General features: G+C 40.0%; 1 protein-coding gene across 4 annotated transcripts in view; it reads left to right on the plus strand.

Moving 5' to 3' along the window:
• Window positions 1–818: 818 nt before the first annotated feature.
• Window positions 819–15,898, plus strand: part of card14 (caspase recruitment domain family, member 14) — a 77,843-nt gene continuing 62,763 nt past the window's right edge. The window contains exon 1 of one of the 4 annotated variants that reach the window (XM_073026160.1): window positions 819–909. In XM_073026160.1, coding sequence (XP_072882261.1) covers window positions 853–909 — 57 coding nt within the window. In that variant the 5' untranslated portion in view covers window positions 819–852. Of the gene's footprint in view, window positions 910–11,773; window positions 11,902–15,898 lie in introns of those variants that run through there. The other 3 variants (XM_073026163.1, XM_073026161.1, XM_073026164.1) reach the window with 3 other exon arrangements.

A 15,898-nucleotide genomic window follows, 5' to 3' on the forward strand; every position in this document is an offset into this window, starting at 1 on the left:
TTCCACTCTCTATTCTGGCATCAGCTTCCCTTGGGTCTCCCTTAGGTTAAAGACCTGACTTACAAGGACAGATTACAAAGAGGAAATTGTCAGCCTTGATTAGAGATAGAGAGATGATCTCAATCAATATTTGTTGAACAGTGAACTCCATAAGAATAAATAATCCCGATAACTATTATTAAATTAAATTCACAATAGGACAATATGTCGTGAATTGAAATGGGAAACTTATGACTAATAAGAGAACGTTCATATTAAGTCTCCGTATTGTTTGACCTCTTAAATTATTCTCCAGATAAGCATTTTATGTGCAAGGAGGGTAACGATCAATCTCAAAAAATAAAAGAAGGAAGACTTTTTGCTCGATATTTTTGGAGCTTTCTTATCAAGTGCCTTGTGTAATAGTACTGACATGAAAGAAAATTTGGGAACCTGAGTTGATGCAAGTGATGTTTTACATGAATAATAATTGTATGTTAATCATAAAATTCTTTCACGAAGTAACCGCCTTGATTGAAGCGATGTATTATACTGTCAAAGGAAATGTTCTGAAGGGGATTTTGATTCTGAAGCACTGGAACAGTTGAAATATTCCAGAAAGCTTGTGTGACTGTAGAAAAGATTTGCTCTGTTATTTTCATTCTGTTATTGGAATGAATTATTAGCATATTATGTTTTGATTTCATTCTGCTTCATTTGTTTGCAGCAAAATAATCAACTTATTGGTCCCCTCCAGATGATGCTGTAAAGAGGAAGAAATTACTTAATGTGGCCGTGAAATGTCATTTTATGACATGGGAGGAAACATTTCAGCCCACCAACTCTGCTGACAGATGAGAGCTGCCCATTCTAATGCTGTCTTCTGATGATAATTGTAGCCCTATCGGTCACGGCTCACCAAGTCCGTATGTAAGTATTTGTTGAAAATAAGTGTTTCTTGTCTGTACCATCTTTTGGGCAGTTCCATCCCCATAGTAACATTTGCTTGCAAAAGCATAGGGGCATTTAAATCCCATATCTGATGAACATCATCAACATGTGATTTTAGCTTTACGCCCACTCCTCAGATGCTACCCAATCCTCCCTATAGAGTGGCGCCCAGAATCAGAATCAGGTTTATTATCACTGGCATGAGATGTGAAATTTGTTGACCAGAAACTATATGTAATACTCTGAGAATCTAGACAAAGGGAGGAGGGACTGTAATTTGACAAAAGAAAAATCGCTTCAGAATGAGAAACATGTGGAGTTAGGTTTCGGCCCGAAACGTCGTCACTACCTCCTCCCATAGATGCTGTCTGGCCTGCTGAGTTCTGCCAGCATTTTATGCTTTTATTTTGAGTTAAAGGTACATTGATTGCTTTAAAAAGTAATTTAAAACAGTACAATGAAGTTATTTTATCTGTTGTTGTTGCTGCTGCTCTCAGAAACCACTTGCAAAAGGCCATAGGTTTTCCCCCTGTTAAATTCTGAGTGTTCTTTGAACTCACTGTATAAAACAAGTGAACTTGGCTCTTTTCTCACTGCAGTTACTAAATATAACCAAGAGGAAAAAGATAAACTGAATCTTCCTGTTTGAAGTTGAAGAGCACTGAAGCTAAAACATAAGTAAATGCTGAGCTGATCAAGAATGAGTATAGTTGCCCATAAATTCCACATAACTTGGTTCTATTACTTGTAGATCTACCTAAGCACCATAATTCTTTTTAACATTTAACCCATTCTGATCAAACATTAGAATGTGGAAGAAATATCCTCAAAGTTACTTTGCCAATAAAAAGTAAAGTTGGTGGTTTAAGTATCTCAGAAACTGCTGCTCTCTGGGAATTTTCACACACAACCATCTTAAGTACTTACAGAATGTGTGGAAAATGACAGAACATCCACTGAGTGGCAGTTCGGTGGGCAAAAACACCTTGCTAATGAGAGAGATAAAAGGAGGATGGCCAGACTGGATCATGCTGTCAGGGAGGTGACGGTAACTCAAATAACTACACATACAACTGTGGTGTGCAGGAGAGTATCTCTGAATGCACAACAAGTCGAACCTTGAAGTAGATGGGCATCAAAAGGTCACGGAAATATGGTCAGTGGCAACTTGATTGGGTGTAGAAGCCAGCTAATAAAGCTGCCGCTGAGTCTATATATCAGGTTTCCTTGTGGACATGTGCTAATCCTCATTGAGGGGTTAGCGGTGGAAAGGACGAGCAGCTTCAGGTTTCTGGTTGTCGGCATCTCAGAGGTTGTGTACTGGGCCCATCATACTGATGTACTCATGACAGAGGCCTACCAGCGGCTGCACTCCATTGAGAGCTTGAGGACACTTGGTACATCACTTGATTTCTACGGATTTACTGCGGAGAGCATTCTGATGGTTGAGTCACTGACTGGTTTGGAAGCTCCAGTGCACAGGGCGGTCGTAGATTCGCCCAGCTCCATCACGAGCACAAACCACCCTGCCATTGAGGACATCTTCAGAAGCTAGTCGGGACATGCCCTCTTCTCATTAGATGCAGGAGCCTGAAGACCCACACTCAAAAGGTTCAGGAGTTTGCCCTCTGCCATCAGATTTATGAATGGTCCATGAATATCACCTCACTTTTCCTCTTTTTCAGTATTGAATTGACCTTATGCTTCCACCCTTCACATACACGAGAAGTAAAACTCTTTATGTTACATCTCCATCTAAATGTGCCATGTGCAATTTATAATAAACAGTATGTACAACAGGACAGTCAATATAACAGAAGTACAATTGTATCAGTGTGAGTTAATCAGTCCGATGGCTTGGCCCAGAGCCTGTTGGTTCTGGCTTTTATGCTGTGGTACCGTTTCCCGGGTGATAGCAGCTGGAACAGTTTGTGGTTGGGGTGACTCGGGTCCCCAATGATCCTTCGGGCCCTTTTCTCACACCTGTCTTTGTAAATGTCCTGAATAATGGGAAGTTCACACCAAAGATGTGCTGGGCTCTCTGTACCACTCTCTGCAAAGTCCTGCGATTGAGGGAAGTACAGTTCCCATACCAGGCAGTGATGCAGCCAGTCAGGTTGCTCTCAGTTGTGCCCCTGTAGAAAGTTCTTAGAATTTGGGGACCCACACCAAACTTATTCAACCGTCTGAGGTGAAAGAGGTGTTGTTGAGCTTTTTTCACAACACAGCCGGTGTGTACAGACCATGTGAGATCTTCAGTGATGTGGATGCCAAGGAACTTAAAGCTGTTCACCCTCTCAACCCCAGATCCATTGATATCAATAGGGGTTAGCCCGTCTCCATTCCTCCTGTAGTCCACAACCAACTCTTTTGTTTTTGCGACATTGAGGGAGAGGTTGTTTTCTTAACACCACTGTGTCAGGGTGATGACTTCTTCTCTGTAGGCTGCCTCATTATTATTTGAGGTAAGGCCAGTCAATGTAGTATTTATCTATTTATGTTTTATTGTAACTTACAGTAATTTGTAATGCCTGCACTGTACTGCTGCCACAGAACAACAAATTTCACAGATAATGTCAGTGACAATAAACTTGATTCTTATTCTTAAGCATCTTGGTGTCCCGTGGTGCAATCATTAATGACAATGTCCTTATCCCATCTTGGGATTGATGCTTAATGATATGAGGCATTGTACTCTCCACATCCTGTTTTATACCCTGCATCAGCACACGCAGGAACTGGACCTCTCTCTGCTATAGCACTGATTTGAGGCACTATATCGTTAATTAACTTTGACCAGAAGAAATAAGGTGCCAGTAAGTAAATATGAGCAGGAAAATGAAGTTCAAAAATGGATGACTCTCCAGACCCCCTGAATCCATTTGCAAACCTCTTGGGACTCGTGGATCTCAATTTGAGATCCTTTGCTGTGCAGGGGCAAGGTCAAATTGCGGTAAACAAGACATGAAATTATAGGCTTGTAAAACCGAGCTGTTACTAGGTGCAGCAAATCATATCACTCTTGTAATTATTGACAACTCACATCTGAAGTTGTGTGGCTTCCACTCAAAAACCTTTACATAAAAGTCAAAGGCATCATGTTTGCCTGTCATGTGAGAGTTAATGGAGTCCATCAAAGAAAGCAGATGTTTCATTTTGCAGAACTATCAAATTTCATACTCAAAAAAAAACTTACAAGTGCAGTTAACTGCATTGTTTCAGAAAGCAAGGAAATCACCACAAGTTTTTCCTAATCCATCATTTTTACACTGGATAGGAACAATCTGTACATTAAAATGCCACTTGATCAAGCTTGAGACCAAGGCAAAACCATTTATACAATGCAATCATCTTTAAGAAATCTGCCTATTCTACTTTAGCTTAATCTGGATCAGGGGTTCCCAACCTGGGCTCCATAGACCATAGTATCCAATACATCTTCAAGGAACGGTACCTTAGGAAGTTCAGGATCCCACCACCCAGGACATGCCCCCTTCACACTGTTACTGTCAGGAATGAGGTACAGAAGCCTGAAGGCACACACTCAGCAATTCAGGAATAGCTCTTCCTATCTGCCTTCCAATTCCTAAATGGTCACTGAATCATGAAAGCTACCTCACTATTTTTTTATTTGTTATTTAGCACTGCTTATTTTAACCTAACTACTTAATAGACATATGTATATATACTTAATGTAACTTATTTTTTCTCTACATTTTATTTATCATGTATTTCACTCTAATGCTTCCGTAAAGTTATCAAATTTTTGAAGACATATGCTAGTGATATTAAATCCGATTCTGATTCTAATTCTAATTAATGGTAGGGGTTTGTGGCATAAAAAGAAGTTGGGAACCCCTGATCTAAATAGACAATTAAAATAATAAAGTAGAAAGTTTGTTCATTGTAATTGAAAGGAATATAAAATATATTTTATTTATTTGTGATGCATGTTCAGATCTTCCATGTTTTCTTTAAGTTCTTTCAATTATAAATATAATTTTTTAAAGAAGCATTGATATCATACTTTGGGACCATTTGAGACCTTGCAGGCTGGGAATACATACACACAACTCTTTAAGAAAACTATTAGAATGATGCTATTGAAAATCAAGTTAACCCCTGGACTTCTATCAAGTTTCTGCGTATTTCTTTGAGTCTTAGGAAATTTGACTTTCAGAGAGCTTTTTACTTTCTCTAGATAGGTAGATAGATACTTTATTCATCCCCATGGGGAAATTCAACTTTTTTCCAATGTCCCATACACTTGTTGTAGCATAACTAATGTATAACTTTCCCAAATAATGTCAATGTTGATCATCCTGCAAATTTGTGCCAAAAAGTGACAATTCTTATCAATAGGCTCATTTTACTTACTGTAGCTCCAAAATAATTTGATACAAGGAGGCACAGCTTATTGTTTCAGAAAACAATTTTTATTTGTATCCTTTAGCTCAAATATTGATAATCAATTGAATAGGTGCCGGTAGGTAAACAATCGCAGGAAAATATAACTCCAGAAAATGGATGGTCTTACAGACTCCATAGAATCCGTTAGCCTCCTGGGGGCTACGGATCTCAATATGAGCACATTTGCTGCACAAGAACAAGTTCAAACCCCAGTAAACAAACTTGAAGTTGTTTGTGTGCACAGTTGAACCATCCTTGTCTACAGCAAATCATATTTGTCTTATTATCGTTAACAGTAAGTCCTCAAAATCACAAAACCATAACAGCAAATGCAGCTTCTGTGTGATTAGTTTTAGGATATAGGAAATATAACTAGCAATCATATAGCCCACTGAGTCTTGTCCACCACTCAGTATGATAATAGCTAAATATATGTCTCAAGTCCAATCCCTATTCTTTCTTCATATACTCTAAATTAATTATGAGCTTTTCCTTCATATTTCCAGTATGTTATTAGCATTTTGATGCAATCTTTCCTTAATTCTTTGACAACTGACAGAAATATGGTCAAGGTGTAGAAGTATAGCCTCTTCCCCATCTACCACCTTACATCCTTCTGAAAAAAAAATCATTCAAAAAATTTTGAACAGAGTTAGGTTATGGGTGTAAATGCATACACATTTGTATCATACACAAAAGGAAATGTACATATGCTCCTCTTAAAGCAAACTAAGTTAAATTACTGCACCTCTTCCTGGCATTGAAGTTCAAAGTTCAAAACTTGGAAGTTAATTTTATTATCATAGTACATATACATCACCATATACAGCCCTGAGATTCACTTCCTTGTGGGCTTACTCAACAAATCTATAGAATTGTACCTAAAACAGAAGTTGAGTGAAGTTATCCCCTTTGTTCTAGAGCCTGATGTTTGGGGGTAGTAACTGTTCCTGAACCTGGTGGTGCAAGTCCTGATGCTCTGTACCTTCTACCCGATGGCAGCTGTGGGAAGAGAGCATGTCCTGGGTGGTGAGGAATGTTATGATTGAATTAAAAATACTCCACACATTATAGGACCTGCCTCAAAGGCCCTATTAATTAAGAAACCTCCTCTTAAGCTGTTTCTCAGGTGGGAGATGACCTGCTTCCACAAGAGCCCTGTAGGATGTTGGTTGGCTGATAAGGCCAATGTAGACTGCTACAGATGGGGGCTGAAGATGCCTGACAGAATGGGGCTAGTAAAGTAACATGGGGGCCGGTACTCACTTCCTATTGGTTTTGCTGGACTGCTGAATGTTCCTGATAAAGATACTCAGAGTTCTTAGGTGGTCCTCCATTTTCGGCAGTGTTTAGACAGGGATTCCCTCAACTTGGTAAGGATGCCACCTTTTAAAAGAGCTTTAATATCATTCTTACAGTATTTTCTCTGTCTTTCTCATAATCTTTTACCATGATGGTATCCACATGTGAACAATGCACTTTATCTATTAAACTGAGTGAACAGAATTAAAAACTCAATGCAGAGCATTCAGGGAAAAATATTGGTGCTGTTGTCCTTCCAGTAGATTTGGATTGTCTAGATGCAGCTTTGGTATGGCTGCTGCACTTAACCTTACAAAATCTCATCACCGGTAGACCATGAATTTATTTTTCTAGGAAATGGTCAAGAATCTAGCTCTTCCTCCAAAGATATTTTGTGTGTACACTCCTTGTCCCAACCACCATTGATAACTCTGCTGGGTCCCAAGCTCTTGGCTTAATCTCTAAGTATCTCCACTGCCCAAGCCTATCTTGAGACCTAAAACTTCCAAATTTGATTAAGGCCTTCATTATCTCCCTTTTTGTCTCAATGATTATCTGTGATTTCCCCTTTTATGAAGTTACTTTGATTGTGGTTATTTTGAATTGGTCAGCACAGTGTGCAACAGGTAGAGAGTCTTGCCTCACAGATAGAGTGACCACTTTGCTCCCATTTCATAAAGAAGCGCAAGTTAGTAAACCACTTCAAATTTCCCCGGTGTGTAGCGAGTGGTGGGGAGTTGATATAAATGTGGGGAGAATGGGCTCCATGAAAAGTTAGTGGGGAAATAGCATCATTCTGTGATTTAGCATAGATTTGATGGGCCATAATGGCCTTCTTTGCTGTAAGCAAATATACTCTAGAGTATTCTATATAATAAGTATGTGATATAAATGCAAATTATTCTTGTTTTTTCACTTATTAAGTGTTCCTGCTATATGAGAGAGGTGGCTTTATGAGTAAAATTCATATTCCAATATGTCATCGCTTCCAGGATAAGAAAACATCATGAGGGTCTCAAAAGTTGCCAGGTCTCAGGCAAACATCAGTAAAGATCCGATCATGAAATTATTGACAGATTTTGGAAATCTGAACAAAAAAACAGGCAGCATCCTTGGAGAGAAGAATAATCAACCATTCAGGTTGTCTACCTAACATCAGGACTGGAAATGTGAGAGAACTATTCTGTTTAAATCTACAGTAAAGGATGGGTGGAGGTAGCAGAGGATTTAGTCTGGAGCAGGGCTTCACAACCTATGGTCCACAGACATAAGAACATAAGAAATAGGAGCAGGAGTAGGCCATCCGGCCCATCGAGCCTGCTCCACCATTCAATAACATCATGGTTGATCTGACCATGGACTCATCTCCACCTACCCACCTTTTCTCCATAATCCTTAATTCACCCAACTATGCAAAAATCTATCCAACCTTATCTTAAACATACTTAACTGAGGAAGTCTCCACTGCTACACTAGGCAGAGAATCCATAGATTCACCACTGACTCTGAGAAAAGCAGTTCCTCCTCATCTCCATACTAAATCTACTCCCCCGAATCTTGAAGTTATGCCCCCTAGTTCTAGTCTCACCTACCAGTATAAACAACTTTCCGGCCTCTATTTTATCTATCCCTTTTCATAATCTTATATGTTTCTATAAGACCTCCCCTCATTCTTCTGAAGAGAGCAAGATTGCTTTGCTTAATGATATTGGTCCATGGCATAAAAAAGGATGGGAGCCTCTGGTCTAGCGGGGAAAAAAGGTTTGAGTGAGCTTTCTTCATCTCCTGCCCTAACTTTGGGTCTGACTACATGACCTATTTAGTATTATCTTTGTGTTAAGGTGGGAAAACAGGAAAAGCTTCAAAAAGAAAGGGGAAAAATATAAGAATTTAAAATAGGAAGGATTATTGACACAGCAGACTGGATACTGATTGGGTTAGATAGTAGCAAGGAAAATCATAGGGAATTCATATTCGTGCAAAGATAAAAATGCACATAGTTTCCTGTTGATTCAGACAGAAAGGTAAACAAAATCTCAGACAAAATAGGCAGTCTTGAGCAATGTCTGGCCTATAATACATTTACATGAGCTGCACAGAGGTGTAACAGATAGACTGCCAGCACTGTGTGGGGACTGCAGTTTCCCAGTGGGGTTTCCAACAGCCTTTGATTTCTGGCAACAGTCTACATCATTAGGTATGGTAAGAAGGATTATTAGTTAAAACATTAAAAAGGATGTATTTTATTTTGTAAATCCACGTGGGTGATTTATAAATGGTTTAAATGAAGATGTTTAGAAATGCTTGATTTTTGTAAAAGGTCTTGGAGTGGATTGTTCTGTCTACAATTTGCTGTTGATGAACATATGGTGTTACTGCAAGATAACTTAACAAGGATTGGCCTTGATAGGAAGGTAATTTGTACCTGCTCTTATTTTGTTCTAGGAGGCTTCTTATCAAAAATTATCACTATAGTAATGAAATTTGAATGGTTTGTATGCGTTATTTCCAGCATATCTGTTCAACGGAACCAAGGTGTGACCATGTACAATTGCACCTGTTATCAGATTTTTAAAAAAATCTTCTGTATGAATACTTGCTGTTTAGGTTCAGCTTGTTATCTTATGTAAATGACATTTAGAGGGCATGCTTGCCTTTCTTTGTTGAGGAACTGAGGCCCAGAGTCAGGAAATTAGATTGCTCGCATTTGTGTTGCATTCAATTCTGGTTGCCCCATTATAAGAAGGCTATTGAGGCTTTGGAGAGGGAGCAGAAAGAGGTTTATCAGGGTGCTGCCTGGACTAGAGGGCACATGCTATGAGGAGAGGCTGGAGAAATTGAGTGTTTTCTCTGGAGTAGCAGAGGCTGAGGAGGGAAACGTTAACAACTTTATACAATTATGAGGGGTGTAGAGTAGACAACCAGTATCTTTTTTTCAGGGTGGAAATGTGTAATACAGAGGGCATGCATTTAAGATGAGAGCTGATAAGTTGAAAGGAGATGTCCAGGGAAAGTTTTTTTTTACTTTGAGTGGCAGGTGCCTGGAATGCAGTGCCTGGGCAGTGTGGAGGCAAACACAATAGAGACAGGCACATGAAGGATATGGACATTGTGTAAGGAGAAGGGATTAGTTTAGTGGGGCATTTCATTACCAATTCAATTAGTTCAGCACAACATTGTGGGCTGAATGTCCCTTTCCTCTCTGTATTCTGGGTTCCAAAACTGTAATGTTGATTAAGGTAAATCACAAGTGTAGTTTCAGATGTATCATTGAAGAGATCTGCTTCATTGAGGAGAGGCAAAAGAATATTAAGAATTTTTCAGTTTTTCATTGAATATTTTATTTTTTCTCCCCATTGATTAAGAACCCATGTAAGTGTTGAGACATTATATTGCAACCTTGGAAAACACCAAGCAGACTGCTTTTGAAGTAATGTGTGTAATTCTGGTGACCACACCAGAGGAAGGATGTGGTTCTTCAGGAGAGAGTGCAGAGGAGATTCAACACGATGTTGCCTAGATTGGAGGACCACAGTCATGAGGAGAGATTGGATGGGCTGGATTCTTCTTCTCTGGACTGATGACCCCGCAGAAGCGCATAAAATGAAGAGAGGCACTGATAGGATAGCTGGTCAGAATCTTTTTCCCAGGCAGGGTATCAAAATTAAAAGAAGGAATTTTAAAGGGGTTCTAAGGGGAAATTTTTTATACAAAGAGTGGGAAATTTCTGGAATGTGTTGACAGAGGAGCTGCTGGAATCAGAGGTAGTTGTTGTATCTGAGAAGAATTAGAAAGCCTATGAATGGACAGCCATAGAAAGACAGAGAGGTTCTATATTTGGGGCAAATGGAATTAGTGTGGATGAGTAACAAGGTCAGCATAGATGTTGAGAGCCATAGAGCTCACTTTGGTGCTGTAGGATACTACGATATCTGGCAGTGGAAGCTTGGGGTGAGGAATCATTTCTGGTAAATATAATATCTCTACAATTCAGTAAATCAGATCATTTTAAATTTAAATCATAAGCAATGAAGGGTGAAGGGAGGGCAGATAGGAAGAGTAAGTGGCAAGGGAGGGAGAAGGGTTGTGGGTGGAGTGGAAGACAAGGGCAAGGAGAAAGAAGGAAAGAGTACAAGGTTAATCTTGGGGGTAGGCAGATGGAAGAGGTGAAGAAAAAGGGGTGAGAGAGGGAGGAAGGCAGTTGGGAATGGAGAGTGATTTCTCCTGCCATTCCTCCTTCACCACTTTCCTCTCCTATTTCCACTTCCTCTACCATCCTGCTCACTTTCCAAATCCTTACCTCTTGCCTTGGCATCATCCACTACCACTGTCCCTCTCCTTCCTCCTATCCCTGCTTCTTTCCACACTTACCCCTCTGGAGCCCCCATCCCAATCCTCCTCTCTCTCTCCATTATTCACTCCATCCTGTCACACCTCCTCATATTTTACTCCATCACTATTTAACCCCACTCCACCTCTCCTACCCCCTCCCTCTTCCCAACATTCTCTCATTTCCTGTTCCCTCTCTTTCACGGCCTTGACTTCACTCTCTGAACCTTTACCCTTCCCTATGTCCAGCAGTCCCTCGCCAGCTCTTCCTTCCACTAATCTAGCTCAATTCTGCATCCTTTGCTCATCTGATCTACACCCTTTCCCCTCCATCACAACTCACTTCCTTACCTATCGTGTCTTCCACCTTCTCCCCTGTCCTCTCCCTACCACTCATCCGCCCCTCACCTCTCCCTCCTACTTTCCCCTCTCCTCCCCTCTGCCACCACCACACCACTATCCCCTCCCGCGTCTCCTCCCCACGTTTATCCTTTGCCCGTACCCTCCACTCTCTCCTCTCCTCTACCCTCCCTCCTTGCTCTTCGCTTTCATGATCTCCTCCCATCTTGCTGCTCTCTGATCCCTTCTTCCTCTCTCCCCTCTGCTGCCTCTTACCCCTCTCTCCTCATCACAACACCCCCATCCACTCCTCCTCTCCCCGCATCCTTTCACTTCCCCTATTCACATAAGAGACATTGAAAGCCAAAAGGTATTTTCTGAGAACAGACTTCCAAGGGTTAATCCAAGGCAGTAGCATTTTCTTTTATTTCCTGAAGACATTTACTTCCTTGTTTTCTTTCCTCTCTGCTCACAGCTCCATTAACTCCATTCGGTGTTATCTGCTTTGCGTAGGAAAAAATTGTACAGCAGTAGAGCGCCTTATCTGGTTTATTCAAACGGAGTTATACTCACACAGTAAGTGAAGACATTGTAAGGTTTTAAATATTATCAAGGTTGATACGTAAGTGATATGATTCTGCAAGATATGAACATTTTACAAAGCAGGTTTGCTATGTATATACTGAGTGACAATCGGAATTAACACCTGTTGCTATAATACAGCTTTTAATGCCTGTTTGTTTATCAGTGTTTCAGTCGATGCCTGCTCCTATCAGAGAAATGTTTTTTAGGAGCAGAAACGTCTTTACTTGTCACTGTATTGATATATTCGCAAGGAAAGGCTGAACGTGGGATTACACCTGTGAGTCATTCCAGGGTCAGCTTCCCAACTTCATTTCAGTTCTGTGCCAGGAAGAATTAAAGATTTCCACATTAGAAAGAGAGTGTTCTATTCTCCGTGATGAATGTTAAGAACAAGTTTGGGTGTGTGCTACACTTAGAAAATGCAATATAGAATGGAGATCTGCATATATCAAATTACAGAAATGCACAGAATGTTAATCAAATGTTAATGATTGATGCTGTTGAATTAAATGCAGTATTAGTTTGGGCATATAGGCTTGATAAAAGTATATAAAATTATGAGAGGCATATAAAGGCTGGACACGCAGAATCTTCCAATATCCATGTGACAAGTAACATGGTAGAAACGTCAAGTACTAAAAGCCATGTGTTTAAGGGTAAAGTTTAAAAGAGATATGTTTCACTGTATTATGTTCTATAAAATATGCAGGACAAAATTTTTACACAAAGAGTGATAAGTACTAGAATGGGATGCCAGGGGACGAGGTGGAAGCAGATATGGTAACAGTGTTTAAAAGATGTTCTTTTGGTACATGAATCTGCAGGGTTTGGAGTGATAGGGATGATGTGCAGGCAGAAGCTGTCTGCAAGGTTACATATTCTGACAGAGATTTGCTACTCCATTCCTAAATTCCATGTTGTTTATTTATAAATTTGTACACAGTACTGTTCACGATAACATATAGAGTCTCATGAAAATGAAGTATTTCTGGACTTGCTTCACAGTAGGATCGATAGGAAAGGACATGCCCTTTTCTCACTGTTACCATCAGGTCGGAGATACAGAAGCCTGAAGGCACACACTCAGCAATTCAGGAACAGCTTCTTCCCCTCTGCCATTTGATTCCTAAATGGACTTTGAAGCTTTGAACACTACCTGACTTTTTTAATATACAGTATTTCTGTTTTTACATATTTTTAATAATCTATTCAAGATACATAATTGATTTACTTGTTTATTTATTATGTTGTAATATTTTATTTATTATTCTCTCTCTCTCTCTCTCTCTCTCTCTCTCTCTCTCTCTCTCTCTCTCTCTCTCTCTCTCTCTCTCTCTCTCTCTCTCTCTCTCTCTCTCTCTCTCTCTCTCTCTCTCTCTCTCTCCCCCCCCCCCCCCCCCCCCCACCCCACCTCCCCAGATTACGTATTGCATTGAACCGCTGCTGCTAAGTTAACAAAATTTCATGTCACATGCCGGTGATAATAAATCTGATTCTGATATGGTGCAATATTCACCACTTGACATTGTGCTGTTTAGTTTCTGCAATGTTGTTCTGATTTGTTGTGCTAAACTTCCATGAAGCCTTTTAGAACAGCACCCGGAGGGTTATATTGAGAAGGTCTTTGGAACCGTTGTTTAACTTCTAAAATGACCGTCTAGACCTTGCAATCAGTGCTAAAATGGCAAAATCAGCAGCCAGCCTCGAAGAAGCATGGCCTGGATTTCCCCTTTCTATGCATCAGTGGTAACCAGGCCACTGAGGGATTGAAGGTTTCAAACTACAGTGATATTATCAAGCTGGTTGAGCAGTTATTCAGATTATAGAATTCCAACAGATGCAGTAAATAAAGCAAGAAACAAATGGCTTGAGTCATAACTAAGTTTTAAAATAGAACTGGGAATGAAGAAAAAACTTGGTCACATATGGATTGAGATAAATGTTGAATACTTAGTAAAAGACCTTGAAAACTGTAAATTTTAAAAACCATGGAACTTTTTAGCAGCTAAACTGAGGGAATGCTAATCAAAACAGATAAAAACAAGTTTCTAAGCTCCAAAGAGGTTGCTTATTTGTAACTTCATGGATTTTTACACATTTTTAAAATTCAGTAGCAAGCCACATCAGCAATTTCAGTTTTACAGAGAAACTAGTTCATAGAAAGTTGAAGCTTCCGTTGGTTGCAACTCATTGATTCCTTCAGATAGGATCATAGCTGTTAATCCTGTGGAGTTTGATGCACCATCAATAACTCTGAGACGTGGGTTAAGGTAGGCTTTTATTGGCTGGAAGAAAGCACAAGCAGCAAGTGACCACCACGCAACATCCTGGAGACAGAGGAAGGGACTGTGGCTCCAATCGCCTTTATACCGGGGTCTGTGGGAGGAGCCACAGGAGCAGTCAGCGGGGGTCTGTGGGAGGAGCCACAGGAGCAGTCAGGGTGGGTCTGTGGGAGGAGCCACAGGAGCAGTCAGCAGGGGGTCTGTGGGAGGGGCCACAGGAGCAGTCAGTGGGGGGGGGGGGGGGGGGGAGGCGTGTCCAGACAGGTATATGTAGTTCACCACAGAGTTCATAACAGGAATTTCTGGATGTGAAATCTGCGTATTTTATGTATGTTGATGACATTAGACTACTTTCTAATTCCCCTGAGCAAAAGGCTACAAACCTACAAGTATAAATATACTAATCAGGCACTGGCATCATCCAACCATTCCTTCATGTTAGATGGGGAATATTGCAGGAGCTTCCACTGCTCTTTGTCTCCTAGTCATTAAAAGTGGGTTTATTCGATTTTTTCTACAAGTTTTGGTGAACAACAACTTCCCATTTAGTCACATTTTTAACTTACATTCATTTATTCAAATGATAGATAATTTATATAATTCATACTTTTGTACAAAAGAAATTGGTTTTTTTTAGGAGAGAACAGAGCTGATTCCTTCAGCCGTTGCGACACAAAATTATTAATCATCATCCAATGACTAATAACTTTAAATGCTAAACAATCTATATTAAGTGTATGTACACATCTGCTTTACAGAAATTAAAATCAACTATTACTAAGCTTTTTACATCGTAAAATGTTTATGGTTGTTATTAAAGTGCACCAAGTGTGACGTAGGTCAGTGTCATTAATGAATATCAAACAAGCTTCTAGATTGGGGTACTAATGAGAAAAGACAGCTAATGTTGGCAGATGTTTCTGTTTACCAGCTGCAGCGTTAATTGGGGATTATCTCCAAGAATGACCTCTAGCTCCCGAGGAGACTATTATTTCTAACTGTCATATACTGTTCACTCGCTTTAACCCTGTCAGGTCTTTCAATCGCGTCTCTTCTACATTGAACAGTACAGCGCAGAAACAGGCCTTTCAGCCCACAATGTCTGTGCCAAACATGATGACAAATTAAACTAATTCTTTCTGCCCTCTTATGGTTCATATCCTTCCATTCCTTGTGTATTCATGTGGCTCTCTCAAAGCATTTTGAAAACCACAATTACGTTTCCACTGTAGTGGATTCTGGTTAATTGGGGCAGGGGCATTAGAGATAACTCTTAAAGAACAAAAAAAATTGAGAAAATTACTGGGATTCCCTCTGTTTATTTGGGACACTATGCCCCTTAATTGGGACAGGAGACTATGTCGAACAGTTTCTAACTAGCATTAGTCGCATGCACTTGCGTAGGCATTAGACACAACACCATGCTTCGAGCGAAGCGTCTTTAAATAGCACCAGTTCTTTCCGTTTGTGTTCAAAAAGCAGTTATTTTTGTTACTGATAGTTGACAAGAAATAAGTAAGACAATTTAGAATTGTCTTACCACAATTAAGAAGATAATTAAGACCATTTTGTCACTGTCATTTCCAGTATTCAGGGTTTGAGATGCCAGAAACAGCCAGGAATGAAAATGAAATGATTGCACACTTCAGCAAGTTAGAGACTGCAAAGAATTTGAAGCTTTTGAATTGTTGGTAGTTTCCGTTTGAAGATAACATCTTGAA

This window comes from Hemitrygon akajei, chromosome 22 (assembly GCF_048418815.1).
Source record: "Hemitrygon akajei chromosome 22, sHemAka1.3, whole genome shotgun sequence".
Classification (NCBI taxonomy): Eukaryota; Metazoa; Chordata; class Chondrichthyes; order Myliobatiformes; family Dasyatidae; genus Hemitrygon; species Hemitrygon akajei.